The following is a 21,961-nucleotide window of genomic DNA, read 5'->3' as shown; positions in this document are numbered from 1 at the left end:
CGGTGGTTATTCGTTAAAAAATGTGAACAGTGTTTGGGGGTTGTGATTAATGGTGGCTGAGAATACTTAGGGTTAGTGGTGGCTTATTTGCGCTCTCAATTTTTGACCCTTTGCAATTTACTTATGTATATTTATTTATAAGAAATCAAGCCAATGTAGTTCTTGGGGAATAAAAACTAATGGGTTTAGATTTCCTATCCCGAGATCCAACATAAAATCTACTGAAAACTGTTTTCTACTAATTTTAGCAATGTCCGCTGATGAGGCCCAACCATAAAGGTCCAAGACGCGTCCGCGTCTTTGAGACTTCGCGGATATGGTATCTCCCCGGCCGAGGATAAGCCTCTACTACCAGTTGTTTCTCAAGTTCGCAGACGCAGGTATAGTCATGGTTCACCCCAAATGTTGAACGCATCATTGTCCCCCGGATAAGGAGCTCTACTAGATTGCAGGACAAGTGATCGTAAGTTTTTGGGTGCAAAGTGCATGATACTCCGAAATCTCACAACGAGCACACCCGTTGACTATAGAGACGGAGATCCCAAAGCACACACCAAATTTCACCCTACATTCATATGTGGACATTCATTGACTACATGAGGATGCCTTTCATCGAGACATTCCCCTGGATGTCTCTGACCAGGTACACCGTTTTCCTGTGATTGCATTATAGATGCAGTTCTTCGAAAGAGTACTTGCAAAAAACATGTTAGTAATAATAATCTTCTCCCTTTTTTGAAGCATCCAAAAAATTTGTCAAATCATAATGTTCAAATTCCATCTAAATTCCATCAAAAACCAACTAAAAATTTTGTACCAAATTTTGGACATAACGGTATATATTTGGAATCGAAAAGAAAATAAAGAGAAAGATCATTAATACTTTTATATAAATTTATTTATAAAATTTGAAAATCATAAAACCATGAGTTATTTATGTATTTAAGTATATTTTAATAAGTATTATACAAGCAGATATCACATAATATTATTTAATCTTGATCGTTAAATTAATTTTCAAATATTAGGATTTTACTATTTTATTTATTTTCATTACGCTTATTTTATTTAGCTAATGATTTTTTTTCTTAATATAATATTATGCTTCGACTTATTTTACTTCATTTTAAATTATATCAAAATTTGGTGAAAGAAAATTGATTTATTTTGTATAAATTCATTTATTATACTTAGAATATTTTTGGGATGCAAAGTATTACGGTCTAAAGTTATAAACCTAAAATAAGATTCAAGATAAAATATTAAATGTAGACTGTAATTTAAGTTTGCATAATTTTTCTGAAAATATACAATACCAATAATACCCATGTGACATATAATGTTAACGTTAGAAACGTTATTGACAGCGTGTCTAAATTTTGAAGTGCAAATTATTTCAATTTAAAATATTATACATGAATCGAGATCCAGTTAAAGTTTTGGGATAGAAAGTGTAAACTAGTCAAAATTCAAACATAAATATGATAAGAAAACATAAGGTAAATGAGAATAAAAATAAAATAATGAAGGGTATAAATATTACTCCCTCCGTCTCTCTCAATTCTTTACATTTGAGAGAGATAGTTTGACACGCATTTTAAGACTCCTATATAGTATTGTTTCATAAATTATTTTTTTAAAAATTATTCTAAATTAAAATTCAATGTTTAAATTTTTATTGAGAAAAAAAAAATTCTAAAAATAAATTATGAGACTATACTTTATATATGCCTTAAAATACATGCTGAACGGTGAAAAAATATATGAAGAAATGAGAGACGAAGGTAATAATTAGTTTGTTGTGCCATGGACACATTTAATGATTTTTAATGAGTTCCTGTTAATTTTTATTGGTTTAAATTTATTTGAATAAAGGGGTTCATCAAATTTATTATAAATAAATTAATTGAAATTTGTGACATAAGTGGTATAACTCTTTATATGTTCTTGACAATACCATAAAAAAATTGACACGTATTTCAAGTAACAATAATTTTGAGTAATATTACAACTTAAAAAAAACAATTTTAAGAAAGTTCTCAAATAATATATATTAGGAACCTTTTATTTGTAATATAAAAGGATTCTTATAAAATGATATAATGGCTTACTAAATGATTATAAGTGTATAATTTTAAATATTTAGAATCGGAATTAATCGGTTTATGTACCGATTATGTATTAACTAATTTACAAAATCACGCTTCACAGCGATCTTACAATCGCGCTTCTAAATAAAATAAATAAATATTCAAAGTAATATTCTGAATTTCTTTTTAATTATTCGGTTTTGTTTTTATCATTATGAAATTTTAAACAAATATATTATTCTATAAAATATACTATAAATTAAATACTAGTTTAAAACATGTGTGATGCACGCATTTACTTTAATATTATTATGTTATATATTTTTTAATTCAATTTGAATTTTTAATATTGTATTATTAATATACATTAAACTGATAATACATTTTAGTTGAAAAAGGTAACTAGCTAGATTTTAATATTATAGTTTTACTATTTTATTATATAAAATTGTGTATGTTATTCTTGAAAAATAAAATGTTTGTTTATACCAAATAGAACTGATAATGTGTTTTAGCCGAAGAACCCGTTATTAGGGATTACAACCGGGTGGATCGGATCAAATTTTATAAGGTCTAAATCTAATTCTTTATATTTCGTTTCAGATCGGGTTTGGATCTGAATATTAAAAATAAATATCCAAATTCTATTTATTGAGTTTTTTCGGGTTTTGGGTCGGTTTCGGGTTTAGTTCGGATATTTTAAAAATTAATTAATTAAAAAAATTATATTAATATACAAATATGTTTTTTTGAATGTTAAGTATATATAAATAGTACTTTATATATCGACACACTCAGTGCGTTTATTTAACAAAAAAATAGTACTATACATACATAGACGAATTAGTATTAGCGTCATATATAATAAATTTAACTATCGATAATTATCCAATCTCCCGGTTATAAATATTAGATTTAAATATTTGATATATATAAATCATGTATTATTGTTATAAAATAATGTAGATAAGGATATGCTATCAGATTTTTTTCGGGTTTCGGGTCCGGTTAGGGTTTGGAACGGATTTCGGGTTTCGGGTCGGGTATCTGTTTGGTATATCTAAGATCCAAATCCAGATCCAAACTCTTTCGGGTCTAAAAATAAGATCCAAATTCAAATTCAAATCCAAAAAATCGGGTTGGGTAAATTGAAACGGATCGAAAGGGGCCGGATATTCGTCGGGTCGGATAAAATTGCCATCCATGCCCGTTATTCTAAATGTGAGTAATTATTACAAAGATTGATTATTTTGTTAAAATTTTAAAAGGAAAAACAATGTGCAACAAAAACCTTGACGGAAAAAAAGAGTACAGACCTTTATCTGAATAAAATATTTCATAATTTGATATTTTGTTATAGCAATTGATTCAAATACCCGCTTCGGTTAGTATCAACTAATCTTCTATTATGCTTTAATATACATTTGATAAACGCGGAAAATTATAAGTTTAATGCATTTTGATTGGTTTCTTTTTTATAATAGTGGTGGACCTCCATGAATTTAAAAAAAAAAATCACCAATTAAAATTACTTAAAATTATAAATTTTCACGTTTTTCATGGACACACGGATACACAATAAAAAAATCGATCGTAGTATCAATTATCATCATTGATGTTATTAGGAGATTTCTTTTTAATAAAAATAAATATTAGTTCATTATGTATTTATTAGAAATCCAAGGGCGAAACTAAAAAAAGTAGAGTTTTATTCACCTCTAAAAACTCACAATCATCTTACTAATAAGGTATTTCTATATCTTGTCTTTCTTGTTAAGACTTGAGAATTAAGATGCATTATTTACATGTTTAGTTGCATCAAATATACGAGTAAATTGTAAATTTTTGTCATGTAATCAGTGATTTCTTGTGTGTGAGTGATACTGACATGTGTCTGTTAGATCATATTTCTCATCCAAAAAAAATCAAATTTGTGTGGCAATAGGTAACATTTGTTTCTTCGTTTCACTGGATGCCTAGACGTTAGTTTTGGTTTTTCTGATTGTTTTGGATTACTTGTAAATGTTATAGAACTCACCTTTGCAGACTATGTTTGGTTTAGATATAATGTTGCTAAGGTTTTAATAATTTTTATATTTTAATTAAAGCATTTTAGTAATTTTTTGTGACAGTGATGGATAACAACATGGAGGAGGCCAAATTGTATACCTGTTTTGAAGCAGAAAATGATCTTGGAGAGCATGTGTATGTGATATATTCCGCTAAGCTAAGTGATTTGCATGATAAGAAAGGTGGATCAAAACCAGTGTTCAACTGTCAAGTTGTCATCAAGGGTCTTCAATCTATGGGCTGTGGTGTTTTCGATTCCAAAATCGTTCTCGCTGGTGGAATTGTGACTCGAGGTGAAGACCAGAGATATCGACATGGAATGATAACTTATGACACTCAGAGAAGACTCGTATCTTATGTTGACATTCCCCCCATGCAGGGTCTGAAGATCAGACCGATTGTGTTTGAGCTTTGTGAGAGGCTGTATGTTATTAATACCAGTACCTATTCACGTCGCCGGTCTTTCGAAATTTATTATCCCAAGCAAAACTTTTGGAGCGATATGCAGAATCCCTACTTTAATGAGTCTTCTTCAGTTTCGGGTTATAAAAAGATTTCTGGGAGAACACCCTTCTCTTGGTTTGTCTTTGGCAACTGTTTGTGTATTTCTGCACCGGATGGACCATCACATCTCCACCATGCTAAGCAGATTTGAAACTGAACCCTACGAACCTAGAGGAGAACTGTCTAGCTACTTTGCTGATTTTGGGAAGGGCAATTTCTGCCTTACGGTGTTTGACAATATCAGCGTACATGTCTACATGTTTACGATTGCTAGGCTTCCTGATAAGGCGAATGGTGCATTGAATTTTCAGCTGAAACGTCGTGTTTTTCATAAATATAGCTATAGTGATTTTTCTCCTCGAGGCAACAAATCTTTAAGTTTGCTTGACTGCTTTGCACTGTAAGTTAACCTTTTCGAGTTAGCAGTTTCTTTTAATTTCTGCAACATTTAATTGTTTCTATGTTAATGTTCTATAGCTAATACATTTGTTTTACTCCCAGGCCGACAGATGATAGGAAAAAACGAGTTATAGAGGCAGGCCTGTACCTTCATCATTTTGATTAGTAAGACACATTTTCTTGCCTTGTCTCTGTTTTAACTTTCAAGATTGTTGAACATTTTTTGTTGAGTAGATTACTGGATTATTGGATATGGATCTTATGAATAATCTTGCTATTATCCCTGTCTATATTGATTTTAACCTTTTACCCTCGTTACTGTTATTAAAAGCTTGACTTAACGACAGTAGTCCAGAGCCCCTAATTTGCATGAAAAAATAAATTTAGCCATCATCTGGCTAGTTTATTATTTTAGCCATCACTTTTAATTTAGTCATTACTATGACATTTTTATAACATGTCTTGCTGGGACACTTCACATTCTAATTATTTCGTTTTTTCTGCAAATAGCGAAGAAAGTGTTGAAGATGGCGATGATATTCCCATTCCTTTTACACCCAAACCACGTCGGAAGGTAAGTGGACCTTGCTTGATTTGCTCATGAATTATGAAAAAAAAATTCTTCAATTTGAAGAGCAAAATGTGTATCTGTATATTATCGCTAAACCTTGTTATTGCCTTCTTTGATATATACTTTGCAGAACGAATACATTTTGGAGGGTGATTCCTATTCAGAGGAGGATTACTGGAAGTATCACTCGGAGGAGGAGGATTCGGGCAGTGATGTGGAAATATATGGTTTGAGAGAGAGAGAGAGACCTGTTTATCCATGTCAGGAAACACAGCACGGAGTTGATCAACAGCAGACGAAGACGAACAGAGCGAGAAGGCGAAGAAGAGAAGAACCGGAGCACTTTTTTTTTTGAAATACAAACTCGTAGACATTGTGTATCCAAATGTATGTGTAAATGAGAATGAAAATAAAATGGACACCTTATCCTTGGTTGACAACTTATTTCATCTTCTTTGGGATTCAATATATATGCTTTAGAGTTCAATTAGTTTCATCTTAAAAATCTGGTTCAAAATCGACATGATTCACAAAATTAGTTTCTGTAAGTCACTTTTACCGACTAATCACACATTTCTTTCACAGAACGAAACATGGACGTAAATGTCCATTGCAGATGATAGTGCATCCAATGCAGATGATGATACTTCAGATTGTGCATGATAGCCGAAGATCAACCACATTTCTGAAGCCCTTTTTCCAAGCTTGGACGGCTACCAGATTGCGCTACTACTACTAAGCTTCATCTTAGCTAGGGCTGTCAAAAAAATTCGAAAAGCCCGATATACGTCCGAAAAAATCGCATTCGTATCCGAGAAAAAACGGATATATCCGTATCCGAGAAAAAACGGATATTATTCGTATCCGAATTCGGGAAATTCGAATCCGAAACTAATTACATATATGATATTTAAATTATATAAATATAAAATTATATATATTTTAAAATTTATTTTTTACTTTATAGTGTGTGTAAATGTATTAAATAATACATTTATACAAATTTTATATAATTGTACACTTACTTTATACATATATAAATATATTATGTGTATTTAATTGTAGAAAATGTTCTATAATCATCGTTAAAATGGTAGGGGTAAAAAAAAATTCAAAAAAACCGATATTCATCCGAATTAATATCCGCATTCGTATTCGAGAAAAAACGGATATTTTCTGTATCCGAAATAAAGCGGATATCATCCGTATTCGAATCCGATAATTGCGGATGCGGATACGTATATAGGCATACATGTATCCGAATTATCCGTTTGACAACCCTATTCTTAGCTATCATTGTATAGTGTTGCATCGTCAGGTTCTCATGCACAACAGTTTGAATAAGGGTCACAATGTTTGATAGGCTCATAGGCAGTTCTTGTCTGTATCGTTTTAGACTTTCAGTTACGTAAAGTTATCAGTTTTTGACGAGGACATGTGACAAGATATTATTAGTAGAAAATATCTAGCACATAAGATACGCTGTATAAGCGCCCGAAAATTAGGAATTTTGATCAATTTGATTGGTGAAATTTTTGTGAATACAAGATAATCCACCGCTATTATACATCAATTAAAATGATATAAACTCTTAATTTTCTGCGTATATCACATTTGTCCATGGACACATAATTGAAAATTCGATATAGAAAATATCTTGCATATTCATGCAGCCAGATAAATATATTTTCCGGGAGATGCACAAATTCATTAACCATAATTTTCAGTTTGGAGTTTACATCTTGCCGTGTTTGTAATAATATTTTATAATTTTTCGATTATAGTAACAATTTTAAAAAAAATATTTTACATTTTATTGTCAGAGTACTTTTAAATATATTTTATTATATTTGTATTTCAATTTTGAATTGTAATAATTTTTTATTGTTATTACATTTCTCCATAGTTTTTATGTTTTATTGGATTTTGTACTCTAAATTTTTTAAAACAAGTCCACATTTTTTCTTTTTTACAAAATAAAATATAAAAAATGTAAAATTCATACCTAAATATAAACTGAATGTGTTCCTTATTTTATAAGATAAAAATTAAAAGTATATATCAAAAAAAATTAAATCAAACTTACCCATTTCATATTTTTAAGAAAATGATACCACTTTACCCTGATTTCAGATTTATTAATTGTTAGTTATATTTATTGCTTGTGTTGTATACAATACTTTTATTATGATTTTTTTATTATTTAAGAATATGTCACTATAGTTCAATTTCTTAAATAATTACCTATTACTGATTATTATTTAAGAATATGTCATTATGCTCGCTTTTTTGGCCAATTTGAGCTAAAATCGATCTCACATTGAGTACAATGAAATAACAACCCTTTGTATTTTTCAAATTCAATCTATAAGTCACTTTTATTGACTAATCACACATTTTTTTGACAGAACAAAACATGGACGCAAATGTCCACTGCAGATGATAGTACATCCAATGCAGATGGTGATACTTCAGATTTTGCATGATAGCCGGAGATCAACCACATTTCTGAAGCCCTTTTGCCAAGCTTAGACAGCTACCAGATTGCGCTACGCTACTACTTATAAGCTTCATCTTAACTATCAATTCATTGTATAGTGTTGCATCGTCAGGTGCTCATGCACAACAGTTTGAATAGGGGTCACAATGTTTGATATGCAGTTCTTGTTTGTATCTTTTTACACTTTCAGTTACGTAAAGTTATCAGTTTTTGACCAGGGGACAAGTAGCAAATTCGGTGAAGATAAGCATGTTCATAGAAAATATCTTGCACATAAGCCAACCCTGATTACAGTTTCCTCATCAGTCATCACACCTATACATAGAAAATATCTTGCGTATTCATGCAGCTTTACTAGATACCCCTCCGTCCCGGCTAATTATTATCGTTTCTGAGTGTTCAACACGCATTTTAAAATGTATATAATTATAGCTCCGGGAGATGCACACAGTCATCAACCACAATTTCCAGTTTAGTTTGCAACTTGCAAGTATGTTCAACCCACAAAACATGTGAGCTGAGTAAATAAGTGCCACATGATTGTTGTGCATTTGTTTTACTGTCTTTTCCCCTCTCCCTCTTGTTGGTTTGTTACACCTTTAGTCCTCTGTACTGCATTACTATTTTGTACTTCTATTCCTTCATGAGTAGACTCAATACTTATACCAAAATGATAACTAAAGCATATTATTATGGAATTATGGGTAAGAATTTGTCTACCAAGATTTGTTCATTGCAGGCACTGGCCTAATCATCTTCATGATCTCAATTTTGAAAGTCTAGCTAATCATGTTGGCTTAAGGTTTTATTCTCGTCATATTAAGAACGTTAATATAATTACTCTTAACCGATTTTTACCTAGGATCGCAAATCCTAAGTAACATAATTAACGGAATCAAAACTAACAAATAAGTAAAAATAAAATTAATTATTTGGACCAAATCAGGACTAAACAAATCTATACATGATCATACAAATGCTTCTAATAGAAGAACGAAATCTTTTACGTATTATTATCGTACATTATTAAAGAGAAACGCTAGAGTTCCCGAAAAACGTAGTGTCATTATATTATTGATAAATCTCCGATAAATGAAATATACTCATTGGACATATATATGAGCTCCACAAATAAAAAAACCAAATTTGACATTTGGGAATAAATTTGGGATACATTTCGGCTTATTTATGTCTAATAGTGAAAATGCCTTGTTTAGAGAAAAAAGAACAAAAAGAAAATGGAGCACTGGAGCAAGAAAGATTCAAATTTGTAAAGTTGAAAAAGGCCTAAAAACACACATAAATAATTGAATAAACTTTTGTTTATATTTCAAAATCCCAATGCAATTTGCTAGTACATATCCCACTATTCTCTTTCTGTTTTGAAACACAACTGAACTGAACAGGATGAATCTTTTAACTCTGTTTAAACTCATTTGTTCACTTAGCTTCTTGGTTTGGTCTTGTTCTTCAGCAGCTATTGACCCAACTCATTTATCTCCACCATGGCCACTCACTACTGACCCTGTTCTTCCTACTCAAACTCAGCCTTTTCCTCATGCCAAGCCTCAATCTTCAGGTAAATTTACTCAGTGCCACTCTTTTTCTTGCTTTTTTCACTAATTTGTGTGTGTATTTGTTGATTCTTTTGATGGGGTTGTGCTATTTCTTGTTTTTCTTGATGGGGTTTTTTTGTTTTGCTAGTTTGGTTCTTCAAGAATTCAATCTTGAGTGATAGAGATAATGATGTAAAATACTTAAAGATTGTAACTTTTGTACTGTTTGTAATTGTGTTCTTGAAAAAAATGAATTTTTATTAGGGAAGGTTAGAAAGGGTGTGCCTTTAGTTTGGTTATGTGCTGATTCTTGATATGTATGAAATGTTATGCTGCAAAAATCTGATTGGATTTTATGGAAATTAGGGGGAGTGTATGCGAGCGGGAAGCACAATGAGGATGTTAGCAATAAGATACTTATAGCTCTTATTGTTAGTTCCACTTTGCTTGCTGCAATTGTGTTGTTTTTATCTTGTTTCTGGATCTGTAAGCGGAGAAACTTCGACAAGTCTAACACGGATGATGAAGAAAACTTAGGTATGTTCTTGATTATGGTTTATTTGGTAATGCAACAGAAATTTTGTTATAATTATCTGTTTTACTTTGTGTAACTTTTTGTGTGTTACTTTTTTGCCTCCCTAATTTTTAAATTAAAGAACCTGCAAAGGGGATTTCTTTAGGTCCAATATTGGGTAAAGTCGGTTCTTTGAGAACTGGTAGTAGAAAGGGTTCAGTCACCGTAATTGAGTATAAGTTGTTGGTTGCTGCAACGAATAATTTTGGGGAAGACAATGTTTTGGGTGGAGGTGGAGGTGGACGAGTGTATAAAGCTCGTTTCAGCGATCAGAATCTTGCAGCAGTAAAGAAACTTCAGGGTGGTCCAGAAGCTGCGAGAGAATTTGAGGTATTTAGTGAAGAATTAAAGCTCGTTTTTACTGTTTGTGAGATACGATAGTTTAATTTGTAGGTTTCCTTACTATTGACTGCAAATGCAGAATGAGGTATCATGTTTAAGCAAAATAAATCATCAGAATGTAATTTCCCTTTTGGGTTACTGTATTCATGGGGATACGAGGTTTCTGGTCTACGAAATGATGCATAATGGATCTTTGGAATCCCAGTTGCAAGGTAAGGGTATCCCTTGCAATCCTCGTATTAAGAACAAGAATGATGAACTTCACTACTTCTCTAGAACTAAATCAAACAATTAACATGATGTATAGGACCATCCCGAGGATCAACTCTTACCTGGCATCTTCGAATGAGAGTTGCTCTGGATGTTGCAAGGTACAAATATGTTGCTTATGTCTCAATTTATGTTGGATAGAAATGATGAAAGATTAATATATTGACCACACCCTTGTTTTTTGTTATGTCTGACCAGAGGACTAGAATATCTCCATGAACGCTGCAATCCTCCTGTGATTCACAGAGATATCAAATCATCTAATATTCTTATTGATTCCAACTTCAATGCCAAGGTAAAGTTTTATGTCTATTGTCAAGTGAAACACATGGAGCTTCGCAAGTGTTGTCCTCAACTAAGATTTTTAAAGTTCTTATTACAATTTATGATTTCTGTGGATTCAGCTTTCTGATTTTGGTCTTGCGGTTGCCAATGGAATCCAAAACAATAAAAGCATAAAGCTTTCAGGAACATTAGGTTATGTAGCTCCAGAATATCTTGTAGACGGTATGGTAATTTCTGACTATCATTAGTTTTAAAATGTGTTATGTTTCTGAATCATTTAATGGCCTTATGTTTAATGAATTAAATCTGGTGCTCTATTATATTTAGCACCAATTCTACTTTGAGATACCTGTGTTGACCCAACATGATATGGGTGTGGGTATGGGATCTATGTCAGATCTTTCATATTTAAACTGAACACTTCATACTACAGAAGTGCAAGTTTAAAGTGATATATAAGGCCTTACAACTTGTTATACAGAGTGAGGACCGCAAATGACTTTTTCGGTGTCGTCTTTTTGACTTCATGTCATGCATTTGACATATATATGTAATTAGTAATTACATGGACAAGTTTAAATGGCAGAGGACACTCTTTTTTAAAATTGTAAGATGGATTAAGATGATATAACATATTACTTATGTTAAGCTTATATGTGAGTCTCCGCACCCGTGTCCAATTTCGGATTCATATCCCAATCCTAAATTTATTATATCTATGAACCTGATACTTAGATCTGCAGTTCTGCACCCGTGTCACACACACACACCTGAGTCCGGGTGATATTAAGATAAATTATATGTAGCGATCATTTTTGTACTTTTTTTGAACCTTCTCCTCATATGAAACAGTAACTTTTCACATCACAAGGATTCTTATCTATGTTTTTCGAACACCCTTTTGCTCATATCAAGGTAGTGGAAATCAGCCTCCTGGTGTAGTGTTGTAGCTCGATACCCATATTATGTACGAGCCTCTTGTTAATGAGCCTCAGTTAGTACAGCATCTCTATTCTGTCCATTATGGGTAGTCAAATTGTCTCTCTCCCTTACTCTATAGGAGGAACTCGTCTGAATGCTTTGAATATTTGGGAAATTAGGATATTAGTACTTGTATTTTCCTCCTGAACAAAGATACGGTCAACTAGGTGACCAGGAAGCAGTCTCTTAACTTGATTAAAAATATTTATTGAAATTTCTTTACAAATGTCTGTTTAATTATCAGCACACATATTTTTTCTCGCATGGCTTGACAATAGTTACCTTCAGTAAAATGAACCTGTTTTCGGAAAGTAGAAACCTCATGACCAAGTACAATGATGTATTCGTGATAACTGCTTTAGGTAAACTTACCGACAAGAGTGATGTCTATGCATTTGGCGTGGTTCTTCTTGAACTTCTGACGGGGAGAAAAGCTGTGGAGAGTGTGGCACCATCTCAATGCCAATCTATAGTCTCATGGGTTAGTTTTTTTTTTGTCGAATCTTTTATCCTCGTCTATAAAAATGTGACCGGGACATTCATTTTTTGTAATGCTGACATTCAAACTCCTTTTGTTACAATCAGGCTATGCCTCAACTTGCTAACAGATCGAAACTTCCAGGCATTGTGGATCCGGTTATCAGAAATATGATGGATTTAAAACATCTATACCAAGTTCGTTCAAAAGATTCACTATTGTTTAAAAGTTCCTATAATTCTGCTCTTTCAAGTTTTTAAATGATTTCAAATTTACCTAATATGCATAGGTTGCTGCTGTAGCTGTGCTATGTGTACAACCAGAACCAAGTTACAGACCACTGATAACAGATGTCCTGCATTCTTTTATTCCGCTTGTTCCTGTTGAGCTTGGAGGATCACTAAGACTTCCTGATCCTCCACAATCCATTTAGCTTATATGGGCTACATGCTTTCTCTGAGTTTTTATGAATGCCATTGTGGGAACTTGTACGAGAGAAATTTTTTGGTTAGTATCATACAAGTACAACTGTAAATTAAAAGAGAAGTATTTTCCTATGTATTTTCTGAATTCACAAAGCACATTCTAGGTAGTTAAGCTCAAAACTTCTGCTGCAATGAACTGATGCAAAGTTGCAACTGGTTGAGCGGACGATTGCTTTAATCTTTTGTCAACAAATTTTTCACTAGCTGAGTTTCTGAATTTTTGCAGTAAGATTTGCTAGATCCCAGTTCTAAATTTGCAGTGATATTTGCTAGATCCTTGTTCTAAATTTTTAGTAGTTGAGGTGTATTTCATCACGTTGAAATTATGATTCTTTAAATGGAGTCATTTCGTTTGTGTAAAATGATGCGAGAAATTTAGAACTCAGGTAGCACTTGTTGGTGTTGAACCTGAGGTCTTGCACATCGCTCACTTTTTCCGATTACTTCTTACCAAACTTTCATAGTAACTGTCAGCATCCGAATAACTTTCATAGTAACTGTCAGCATCCGAATAACTTTCAGAGTCCGAACTGTCAGCATCCGAATAACCACCACGATTGTCAGTTTCCACATTGGTTCGAGACTGCAGAGATGATGAAAGAGGCAAGCAATGTTGAACTGCAACTTGATTCACTATCTTAACATAGATGCAGAACATTAATATTGCAAGCAATGTTGGACACTTAGCTACATTATTTTATCAGAAGCCCTTGTTCTATTTGGCTGATTATGTTATTTTCTTGGTTGAAAATGTTATTTTGTGGGTACTGATATTCATTTCTACCATCACAGATGCACAATATGCTTGGAGAATACCAGGAGAAAGATGTACTGAAGATAAATTATGCAACTACACTGCTGTGACTTGTGACAGCATATTTTTGGGAAAATGTTAAATTCAAGCAATTTTTTTTTATTTTCGGAACAAAATGAAGTCAAAAGATTAAACCACCCTCACAGAAAGTGCTTAGGGGGCAGTTTTATCATTTCACTTTTTATTTGCTCTGAAAACTAATTATCAATTCTGAATTTAACATTTCCCTATTTTAATTCCGAATATAGTTTTTGATGTGTAAAAAATGCCACAAATTGGTAGCATGAAAAATAGTATGTGAATATTCATATTTTTCATATAAAGATATGAAAAATGTTTGGTGTACAGAATGGTGTACAAAATTTTGTACATAATGACATGTGTTATGTTTTAATTGGAATGAGTCTCTGTATTTATATCAACAAAATCAATTAAAACATCTCACATCAAAAGTCATGTCATTATATACAAATATTTTGTACAAAATTCAATTGTATACACCTAGCACTACTGTAAATATAATATCATAGACAAGATGAATAAATCATTTCTAATTTAGTATCTAAATTTCTATTAAGGTTAATCACCTGATAATATTCAAGACTGGGCCGAAGCTTAACTGCTTATCTGGACAGCCCAACTCTGGTAAACAAAAAAAACACATAAGGCCCACATGTAGTGAGTTTGAATATGTTGCGTTATTATTAATGGCCAAGTAAACATTGACAAGAAGGGGGTGTAGCTCATATGGTAGAGCGCTCGCTTCGCATGCGAGAGGCACGGGGTTCGATTCCCCGCACCTCCACTCCATTAAATTTTAATTTTTACACTTCTTCCTGCTCTGTTATCCGGGTATGAGTTTTCTAATCTAAATAAGCATTAAAAAACAAATTCATGTTTATATTAATCAATGTCTTGAAGTAGGGTTCATGAGATCTTTCTTTCTACCTAGACCCACTAACAATCAAATGAGTATGACAATAAACACATACACGAGTATAATAGCTCATGAGATAGGTATCATCAAGAATTATACACAAAATATTATGTTAATTAGTACTCCCTCTCCCTCTCAATTCTTTACATTCAATATGGGGTTCGGCACGCACTGAATGTAAATGCATAATTTTTTTTTAAAAAAATCCTTTAAATGAAAATATAATTTTCAAATTTTTATAAAATAAAAAAAATTTTAAAAATAAATTATAAAAATATATTTTATAATTACCTTAAAATACATGTCAAGCCTGCGAAAAAAACTGTAAAAAAACGAGGAGAAACATAAAATTTCCCAATACCCGTGACCCATGTGCTATGCAAATCACATTTGTCATTTGGAATGATATTCATTAACATGGTTTGCACATGTGAGGAATGGGAATTGATATGGCGACTTTATATATAAATGCACTTCACAATTTGCTTAAATTTTGACTACGTTTCTCGATTAGTCAGTGACGTAATCAGAAAATTTTCGATATTTATTTGGTAGTAGTATTATTTTAGTCGTAGTCGGATTTTAATTCAACGTAGTTGTATTACTTTAGTCGTAGCTGAATTATAGCTTCTGCGTAGCTCCGTCACTGTTAATACAGGGCATGAACAGATGTGATTGTAACTAAAATATGCTAGATATCTATTTCACTGTTCTATCAGTATAGAACTTTCATCATATAGTCACTAGTTACGCTAACACAATTATTTTTTCTTTACTTTTTTAAAATATAAAAGGAGGAGGAAATCATTTAGAACTTCTTATCATAAACAGAACATAGATTTGATCTCTCGCTTTAGGACAAATTTAGATGGTTGCGGGGGACAAACTCAATGTGCTGGTTCCTCAATTTACCCAAATTCTTCCATTCGAACTTAAAAAGAGGGAGGGAGGGAGAGAGGGAGAGAGAGAGAGAGGGAGAGAGGGGAAGAGAGGGAGAGAGAGGGAGATCGGAGGGGGAGAGAGATAGGAGGAGGGGGAGAGAGAGAGAGAGAGAGAGAGAGAGAGAGAGAGAGAGAGTTTCCTTCTCAACAAAAGAGTCAAATCCATGTCGCTGAGTCACCAAATACTTTACTTCAGATGCATGCAGTTAACATTGCATGCCAATCCATATAGAAAAGACAAGAAGGTGCGGAATGAAAATGAGTATGTAGGTCAAAAAGTTAACCATCCCGAAGGAATGAAAAGACCTAAAGGAAAGCTGTGGTCTATTAGCATGCACATAAAAGGGAAAGCTTTTGAAAAAACTATGAGCATGTTTTGTTGCCAGTAGTTTATTCAAATCATTAGCTCAACATTTTCCAAACCTTCTTCATATTCACATACCTTAGCTGCCCCCCTCTACCAACTTGTCAGCATTGTTATCAACAAATTCCTTATGTATCACAACATAGTATAACTTTTTTCTCATTCTTTAACTTTTTTTACCAAATTCTGTGTGTTCAAACCTAGTGAAACTTCTAACATGTAACGATTCAGTGAGAGGTCGAGAGTTCAAGTTTCAGCAGAGACATATGTGAATGAGTTTTTTCAGAAACTCCGCTTGTCATTATGCACATCCGTGTAAAGCTTATTAATTAATTGCACTTTATTGACCCTACTATCATGTTTGAGTGTTTGATTTAACATCTGAAGTGAAATTAGAGCTAATAGTGACCACAGAATCAGCAGCATGACACCATAAGACAAGTTAGTGTCAGTAGTTGCTGTTAGAAATGTTAAAAGCAAGAGAATATTAGTTCTTGATATTGTATGTCTCATGAGTCATGTCTCTGTTTTCAGATGATTGTTTCTGGGACCATTTCACATGGCTTTAGCTAAGCTTGTACCAATACTTGTTAGCACATTTTATGTTGCATTCAATTCTGGAATGTAACTTCTGTTAAAACACATCAAACTTGTGCATATGAAATTTGAAAAGCATTAAGGCTCAATCTTCCTAAAAGTTCTTTGATACCTGCACTTTCCGAAAAGATGAAGTTACAAACAAAACGTTTTAAATTTGCAATTAAACTGCCTTCATGAATCTTCAACATTACAGTACTTAAACGAGTCCGCGTAATCCAAATTTCAAATGCTGATATGTATTACAAGCATTAGCTACTGATTACTTGAATTGAGAAGTTATATATCATAAGAAAGAAGGCGAATGCGTAGATGAAAAATGCCTAGCAATCCATAACAGAACAAAGTTCGACAGAACCATAATGAAGCAACTCTTGGATCATTTGCTCTATGTGATCATCTTCAAGTGATGTGAACTGCTGTACATTTTCCCCTTGATCTCCATTGCTGCAACCAACACTATTATCCCTCGGGGCACTGATGTTGTCTCCTGCAGCATCAGAAATAGGAGATTGAGCTTCTTGATCAGCGTCTCGGGCTGCAGACTTTCTGGTCATTTGAAGAGATGCCATGTGACACTTCTGCAGTTTAGCTCTTAGAGTTGCTGATAAAAGCTTGCTTGTCGATGACTGAAATTCATTAGCATTGTACACAAAGTTGGTTCTTGCTCTTGTTCCACACATAAGTCTAGCTGCTTCGTCGTAGGCTCGTGCTGCATCCTCTGCAGTCTCGAATGTGCCAAGCCATATTCTGGTTTTCCTGTCAAAACAAACACAAACATTAGTCATTCTAGTACTACACTAATAATAAACCATAGTTCCATAAAGTTTGTGATAGTGAAATTACAGCAAAGGGTGTCGAATTTCGGAGACCCAAGAGCCCCAATGCCTTTGGCGAACTCCCCTGTATCTTTGTTGAGGCCTAGTCATAGTAGTGGAGCACAAAAATGTGTTGGAGATGAGAATTTGTGAGAGTGTTTGTTATGGAAAAATTATGACACTAAGATATATATGGAGGGAGTTGAATGTTGTAGACCTGAAGGCCTTTTGTAAGCGATATTTTCGGCCTTCAGCTGGCTTCCATTATGTCCCCACTGCCAAAAATGTTCTTAAAGTTCATTGTTAGTCCTAAACACTAATATTAGTCTTCACTTAAACATGAACTAATATGCCTAATCTTCTATTACCACCCTATTGATCTGCATTTAGGTGTTCTAAAAATCGGTTGACTTGGACTAGTACTCGTGTGAGTTATTCAGAAATCGGAGGTGAACTGATTCGGATTTAAGAGAGTACTCGAGCGAATACTCGAAAAATTGGCCGATTACTCGAATTTCGGAGACGTAACCGAGCAGAACCGATTTCCGATTTTTACAACTTTCTCCATGGTCTTCATTAAAAATCGCGTATGAAGTAATATTAACTCAAATTCGTCGAAATGCTAATCTTATTACTTAAATTAGTAATCTGCACATCATTACCTTAACCTTCATTAGTAATTAAAGATTATGGTGAAATACATAAGATTGCCTTTAGATCAGCAACTGGGGCATATACAATCCTTATAAATATTGAAAAATGTGGATCCATCATATACTATAAGAGTAATAATTGTATAGAGTCATTCATGACATTGTTTGTTAATGTATAGGTGGGAATGTGCCTTACTTAAGGATAAAGTTTTCTACATGGAATATTTGCTTAGCTCTACAGAGTTTAGTTAGTCTAAATATGTGAACATGAGTACATGGCTCACATCACACACTTACTAAACATAGTGAACCTGCCCATATGCCGCTTTGTAAGGCAAAGACAAGGACATTGTCTTTGTAGATCAACAAGGCCCATTTTTATATTTTTGTAGCCTACTATTTTTGACCATTTTATAAATTCTTGTAAGATTATGCAATCTAAGTTAAAGCTAGGGACGATATTTGAATTTGAGGATGTTGACATCAGTTTCTGCTTTTGATTCCTTCATTTAGCCTCAAGCTTTTGGTCATTTTCAAGGGTGGCCCTGGCTATCAGGATTGCAATCGGTTCGGTCGAAACGGGTTTTGCAAATACCAAACCCGAATCCGATTGTTTTTGTCAAACCTAAATCCGAACCTGAATCCGGAAAAATCCGAATTATCGAACTCGAACCCGAACCGATCGGGTTTTATTCGGGTTCGGATTTGTAGATATCTACCAAATTGTACTTTAATTTTTTATTGAAGGATTAATAGGGTCTTATTCGAGCAAAGGGCTCATAGATCTAACGATATTGAAATTTTTTGGTTGAATTAGAGGATTCAGAGTAGGCAATGGATCAGAATTCTAAGGATGAAGTTGTGGGTTAAAAAATGCAACAATCTTGACCTAGAGTATACTTGTATCGAACCCTACTACTGAAAACATGTTTAACGATCACTAATGTTAGACTTTAACGTAATAGTTTGTACAAGGTATAATCTTTATACTACTAATATAGTAATATATGATATCATATATTATATTAATACTTTTAAAATATAAAATATTATTTATATATTAATACGTGTTTCGGTTCGGGTTCGGGTCGGAACGAAATGAGTTTCGGGTTTTCAGGTCGGGTTCGAAACGGTATGCCTTAAACCTAAACCCGGCCCGGAAAAAGTTCGGGTTTAAAAATCATACTCAAACCCGAACCCAAAATATTTGGGTTCCGTAAAATCCGATCGGATCGGTATGGATCGGGTATCCATCAGTTCGGTACAAATTGTCATCCCTGCTCGCTATGAGCGAGAGGCCCTCAACACTCAATGTCAAGGGTACCAAAGTTTTCGAATTCCTTCTATATAAATTTGTAAAAATGTGGTGCGTATGTGCGTTAGTGCTTCAAAAACTGATTTTAACCAAGGCCCTCGAAAACTCAAACTCAAGGCCAGTTTTGGTCATATTCTCACATTTTTTATACATCTGAACACCAGCATAGTAAAACAATTAAAATTTTCGCATCCTCAGACCGGAACTTTCAAACTTCTGTTATCCTGTTGATGAAAATTATCAAATGTGATGAACCAGACACTTCTTCTGAGTTCTATACATTAATTAATGAAGTTGTTGCGAGTTAAAAACAAACATGTATATAATATCTGAGTTTGGAGGGTAACATGGGGGAGTAAGGGGAGGAAAATTAGTTGCACATGTGTGAGTGAGGACTGAGGGAAGATATTCATATAATGCATGTTGAGGAGATCAGTAAGAAAGAGACAGACATTTCAGGCAACAACCAGCAACATGGCTTGTCTATATATAGTGAGTTTTAGATCACTTAATGTGCAAGTTTTAGATGTGTTTTGTTCTGAACCATTTAGTCAGTCAGACTCTGGTTTTATTATTCTTTTCTTTGCTCAAATTTGGCCAAAAATACATGGGCATAGAGCATAGATAAGGGCGGAACCAAGGGGATAATTTAGTGCCCATTTTTAAATTTTAAAATCACTAACTTATAATCTAAATTGAATAAGTGACTTATAAGTAATAAATTGATAAACACTTGTAAGTTACATATATAATTCAGAATTTTTTTACTTAAATGGACTAAAATGAATAATCTTTAAATATAATTATCTCAAACTTATATTTTAAGTTAAGATAACATTTAAAAAATAATTTTTAAAACTATAATTAATAAAAATTGAAAAATTAAAAGTAAATTGAGAAAAAGTACGTCGTCGTTACCAACATACAATTTGTCAACTTATAAGTTTTAAATTCAATTTATAAGTTGGGTCGACAAACATTCGTCGATGATGGTTTATAAGTCATTAAGCTGACTTGTCAGATTTGCCAAAACAGATCTTTAGTTGGGATTTTTTCTTTAGTCCGGAAATATTTTAGTAGAAAAAGTACATTAAAATCCGACCGACTTTTAAAATTTGTTGACAATTATTTTTAACTTCGATTCTTTAGAAATTCTGATTCCGCCCCGAATAGTATATTAAGATGATAATAGAGGGCGGAACCACGGTTGTAAATATAGTAAAGAATTTGTTTTTAGCCCCGAACGATTCAATAATTAGTGGTAGTTTTTGAAGCTCGGGTTGTTTCGGAATTCTGACATACGATGAATGAACTGAAGATGTTGGCCTGAGGCTGAGACCAGGGCCCGAAAAGTGTTGATCATATGATGATCCTTGAATCCTTATCTTCTGTAACTCACCTTTGACTGACCGATCAAGTAAGCATGCATATGCATTGTTTTTAGCAGTTTGTTTGAATCTGTACCGGCCTTTGCATATGGGGCAGTTGTGGGATTGAATTGAATAATAAATTGAGCATGCATGCATATGCATTGTTGTTCCTTTGCGAGAAAAGACTGTGGAAAGGTCGGAGTCAAACGGGAACACTGAGATGTTTATAAAATATTGGACTGTTTTGTTCAGGATAAAAATTGTTCCTTTCTTCGCATCTACTCGATCTCTCTACATATTAACTTTTTTTTTTATCGTATGTAACCCGCCGCTACCCTTCGGATGCGCACTGGTTAAACCCTACGGGCTCACGCACTCTACATATTAATTTTTCATTCATATAGGATAGTACACTACATATTCTCAACTCTCTCGAGTCTTGAAGCCGACAAAATGTTAGTACAATGGTTGAGTTTTTATATTCTGCTAGGGAACGTCAAAAGTTTGATTCCTACCGTACTAATCAATGATAGCAAAACAAATTCTTCATTCTTGACGCACCTTTGGGCTTGGTATCCCAGGCCGGCCCATTTAAGTAAAGACATTGAGTCTGACCAATTATAAGACCAAAATATATATTCTCTGCAGACGTATTTTTAAGCCCAAAACGTATCTTATCTTATTTTGCATTATTAGACCTGTAGCTCTGCTTGCAGATCTTTCTCGTTGAAAAGCTGTTAAATAGGTATTTGGTAAATTTTAAAAAAAAATTGGTCTAAAAGCTGTTGTGGGCAAAAAGTATGTCCCCACATTATTTTGGAAAAAAACTTTTACAAAAAATATCTATCAGTTTTATCATCAAACCTTCTTAAAACCATCATTTTTATATATTATATCTCAAAATATGTATAAATTAAAAAAAAATCAAACAGTCATCTAATTTTTTCCTACTTTTTTCAGGAAATTCGGAAGAAAAAAAATGTGTAGATTTTTTTAGATTATTTTGTATTCCCACTCTCTTCTTTTTAATCGAAGAAAAGCAAAATT

General features: G+C 33.2%; 3 protein-coding genes and 1 non-coding gene across 4 annotated transcripts; 3 read left to right on the top strand and 1 right to left on the bottom strand.

The window, feature by feature from the left end:
- Positions 1-4,315: 4,315 nt before the first annotated feature.
- LOC141718171 (uncharacterized) lies at positions 4,316-5,989 on the top strand. The gene is made up of 4 exons (XM_074520550.1): positions 4,316-5,064; positions 5,166-5,228; positions 5,574-5,637; positions 5,765-5,989. Exons 1-4 carry the CDS (start codon positions 4,586-4,588, stop codon positions 5,987-5,989), a joined length of 831 nt encoding a protein of 276 aa, XP_074376651.1. The 5' UTR covers positions 4,316-4,585.
- A 3,466-nt stretch (positions 5,990-9,455) lies between these two features.
- Positions 9,456-13,334, top strand: LOC141717476 (putative receptor-like protein kinase At1g80640). Its single transcript, XM_074519568.1, has 10 exons — positions 9,456-9,713; positions 10,057-10,227; positions 10,347-10,594; positions 10,686-10,818; positions 10,914-10,977; positions 11,075-11,171; positions 11,281-11,383; positions 12,505-12,623; positions 12,728-12,817; positions 12,910-13,334. Exons 1-10 carry the CDS (start codon positions 9,542-9,544, stop codon positions 13,051-13,053), a joined length of 1,341 nt encoding a protein of 446 aa, XP_074375669.1. The 5' UTR covers positions 9,456-9,541; the 3' UTR covers positions 13,054-13,334.
- Positions 13,335-14,651: 1,317 nt separating this feature from the next.
- TRNAA-CGC (transfer RNA alanine (anticodon CGC)) lies at positions 14,652-14,724 on the top strand. Its single transcript has one exon. It is a non-coding gene; the product is annotated as a tRNA-Ala (tRNA).
- Positions 14,725-16,906: 2,182 nt separating this feature from the next.
- Positions 16,907-17,778, bottom strand: LOC141717481 (ethylene-responsive transcription factor ERF003). The gene is made up of 2 exons (XM_074519574.1): positions 17,605-17,778; positions 16,907-17,517 (listed from the first exon to the last, which is right to left on the bottom strand). The coding sequence occupies exons 1-2, from the start codon at positions 17,685-17,687 to the stop codon at positions 17,082-17,084; spliced, it is 519 nt and encodes a 172-aa protein (XP_074375675.1). The 5' UTR covers positions 17,688-17,778; the 3' UTR covers positions 16,907-17,081.
- Positions 17,779-21,961: the final 4,183 nt, after the last annotated feature.

The sequence above is a fragment of the Apium graveolens genome, chromosome 4 (genome assembly GCF_009905375.1).
Source record: "Apium graveolens cultivar Ventura chromosome 4, ASM990537v1, whole genome shotgun sequence".
NCBI lineage: Eukaryota > Viridiplantae > Streptophyta > Magnoliopsida > Apiales > Apiaceae > Apium > Apium graveolens.
Note: the sequence above shows the minus strand (reverse complement) of the source record. Positions and strands in the feature narration are given on the sequence as shown.

What these genes read in the sequence shown, in the direction of transcription:
- LOC141718171 (XM_074520550.1), top strand. Translation starts at nt 4,586, where the DNA reads ATGTTATTAATACCAGTACCTATTCACGTCGCCGGTCTTTCGAAATTT. An exon ending in TACCTTCATCATTTTGATTA is followed by an intron (nt 5,229 to 5,573) that starts GTAAGACACATT and finishes TTCTGCAAATAG; the next exon opens with CGAAGAAAGTGTTGAAGATG. An exon ending in CACCCAAACCACGTCGGAAG is followed by an intron (nt 5,638 to 5,764) that starts GTAAGTGGACCT and finishes TATACTTTGCAG; the next exon opens with AACGAATACATTTTGGAGGG.
- LOC141717481 (XM_074519574.1), bottom strand. Translation starts at nt 17,687, where the DNA reads ATGACTAGGCCTCAACAAAGATACAGGGGAGTTCGCCAAAGGCATTGG. An exon ending in GAAATTCGACACCCTTTGCT is followed by an intron (nt 17,518 to 17,604) that starts GTAATTTCACTA and finishes TTGTTTTGACAG; the next exon opens with GAAAACCAGAATATGGCTTG.
- LOC141717476 (XM_074519568.1), top strand. Translation starts at nt 9,542, where the DNA reads ATGAATCTTTTAACTCTGTTTAAACTCATTTGTTCACTTAGCTTCTTG. An exon ending in TGCCAAGCCTCAATCTTCAG is followed by an intron (nt 9,714 to 10,056) that starts GTAAATTTACTC and finishes TATGGAAATTAG; the next exon opens with GGGGAGTGTATGCGAGCGGG. An exon ending in TCCAGAATATCTTGTAGACG is followed by an intron (nt 11,384 to 12,504) that starts GTATGGTAATTT and finishes TAACTGCTTTAG; the next exon opens with GTAAACTTACCGACAAGAGT.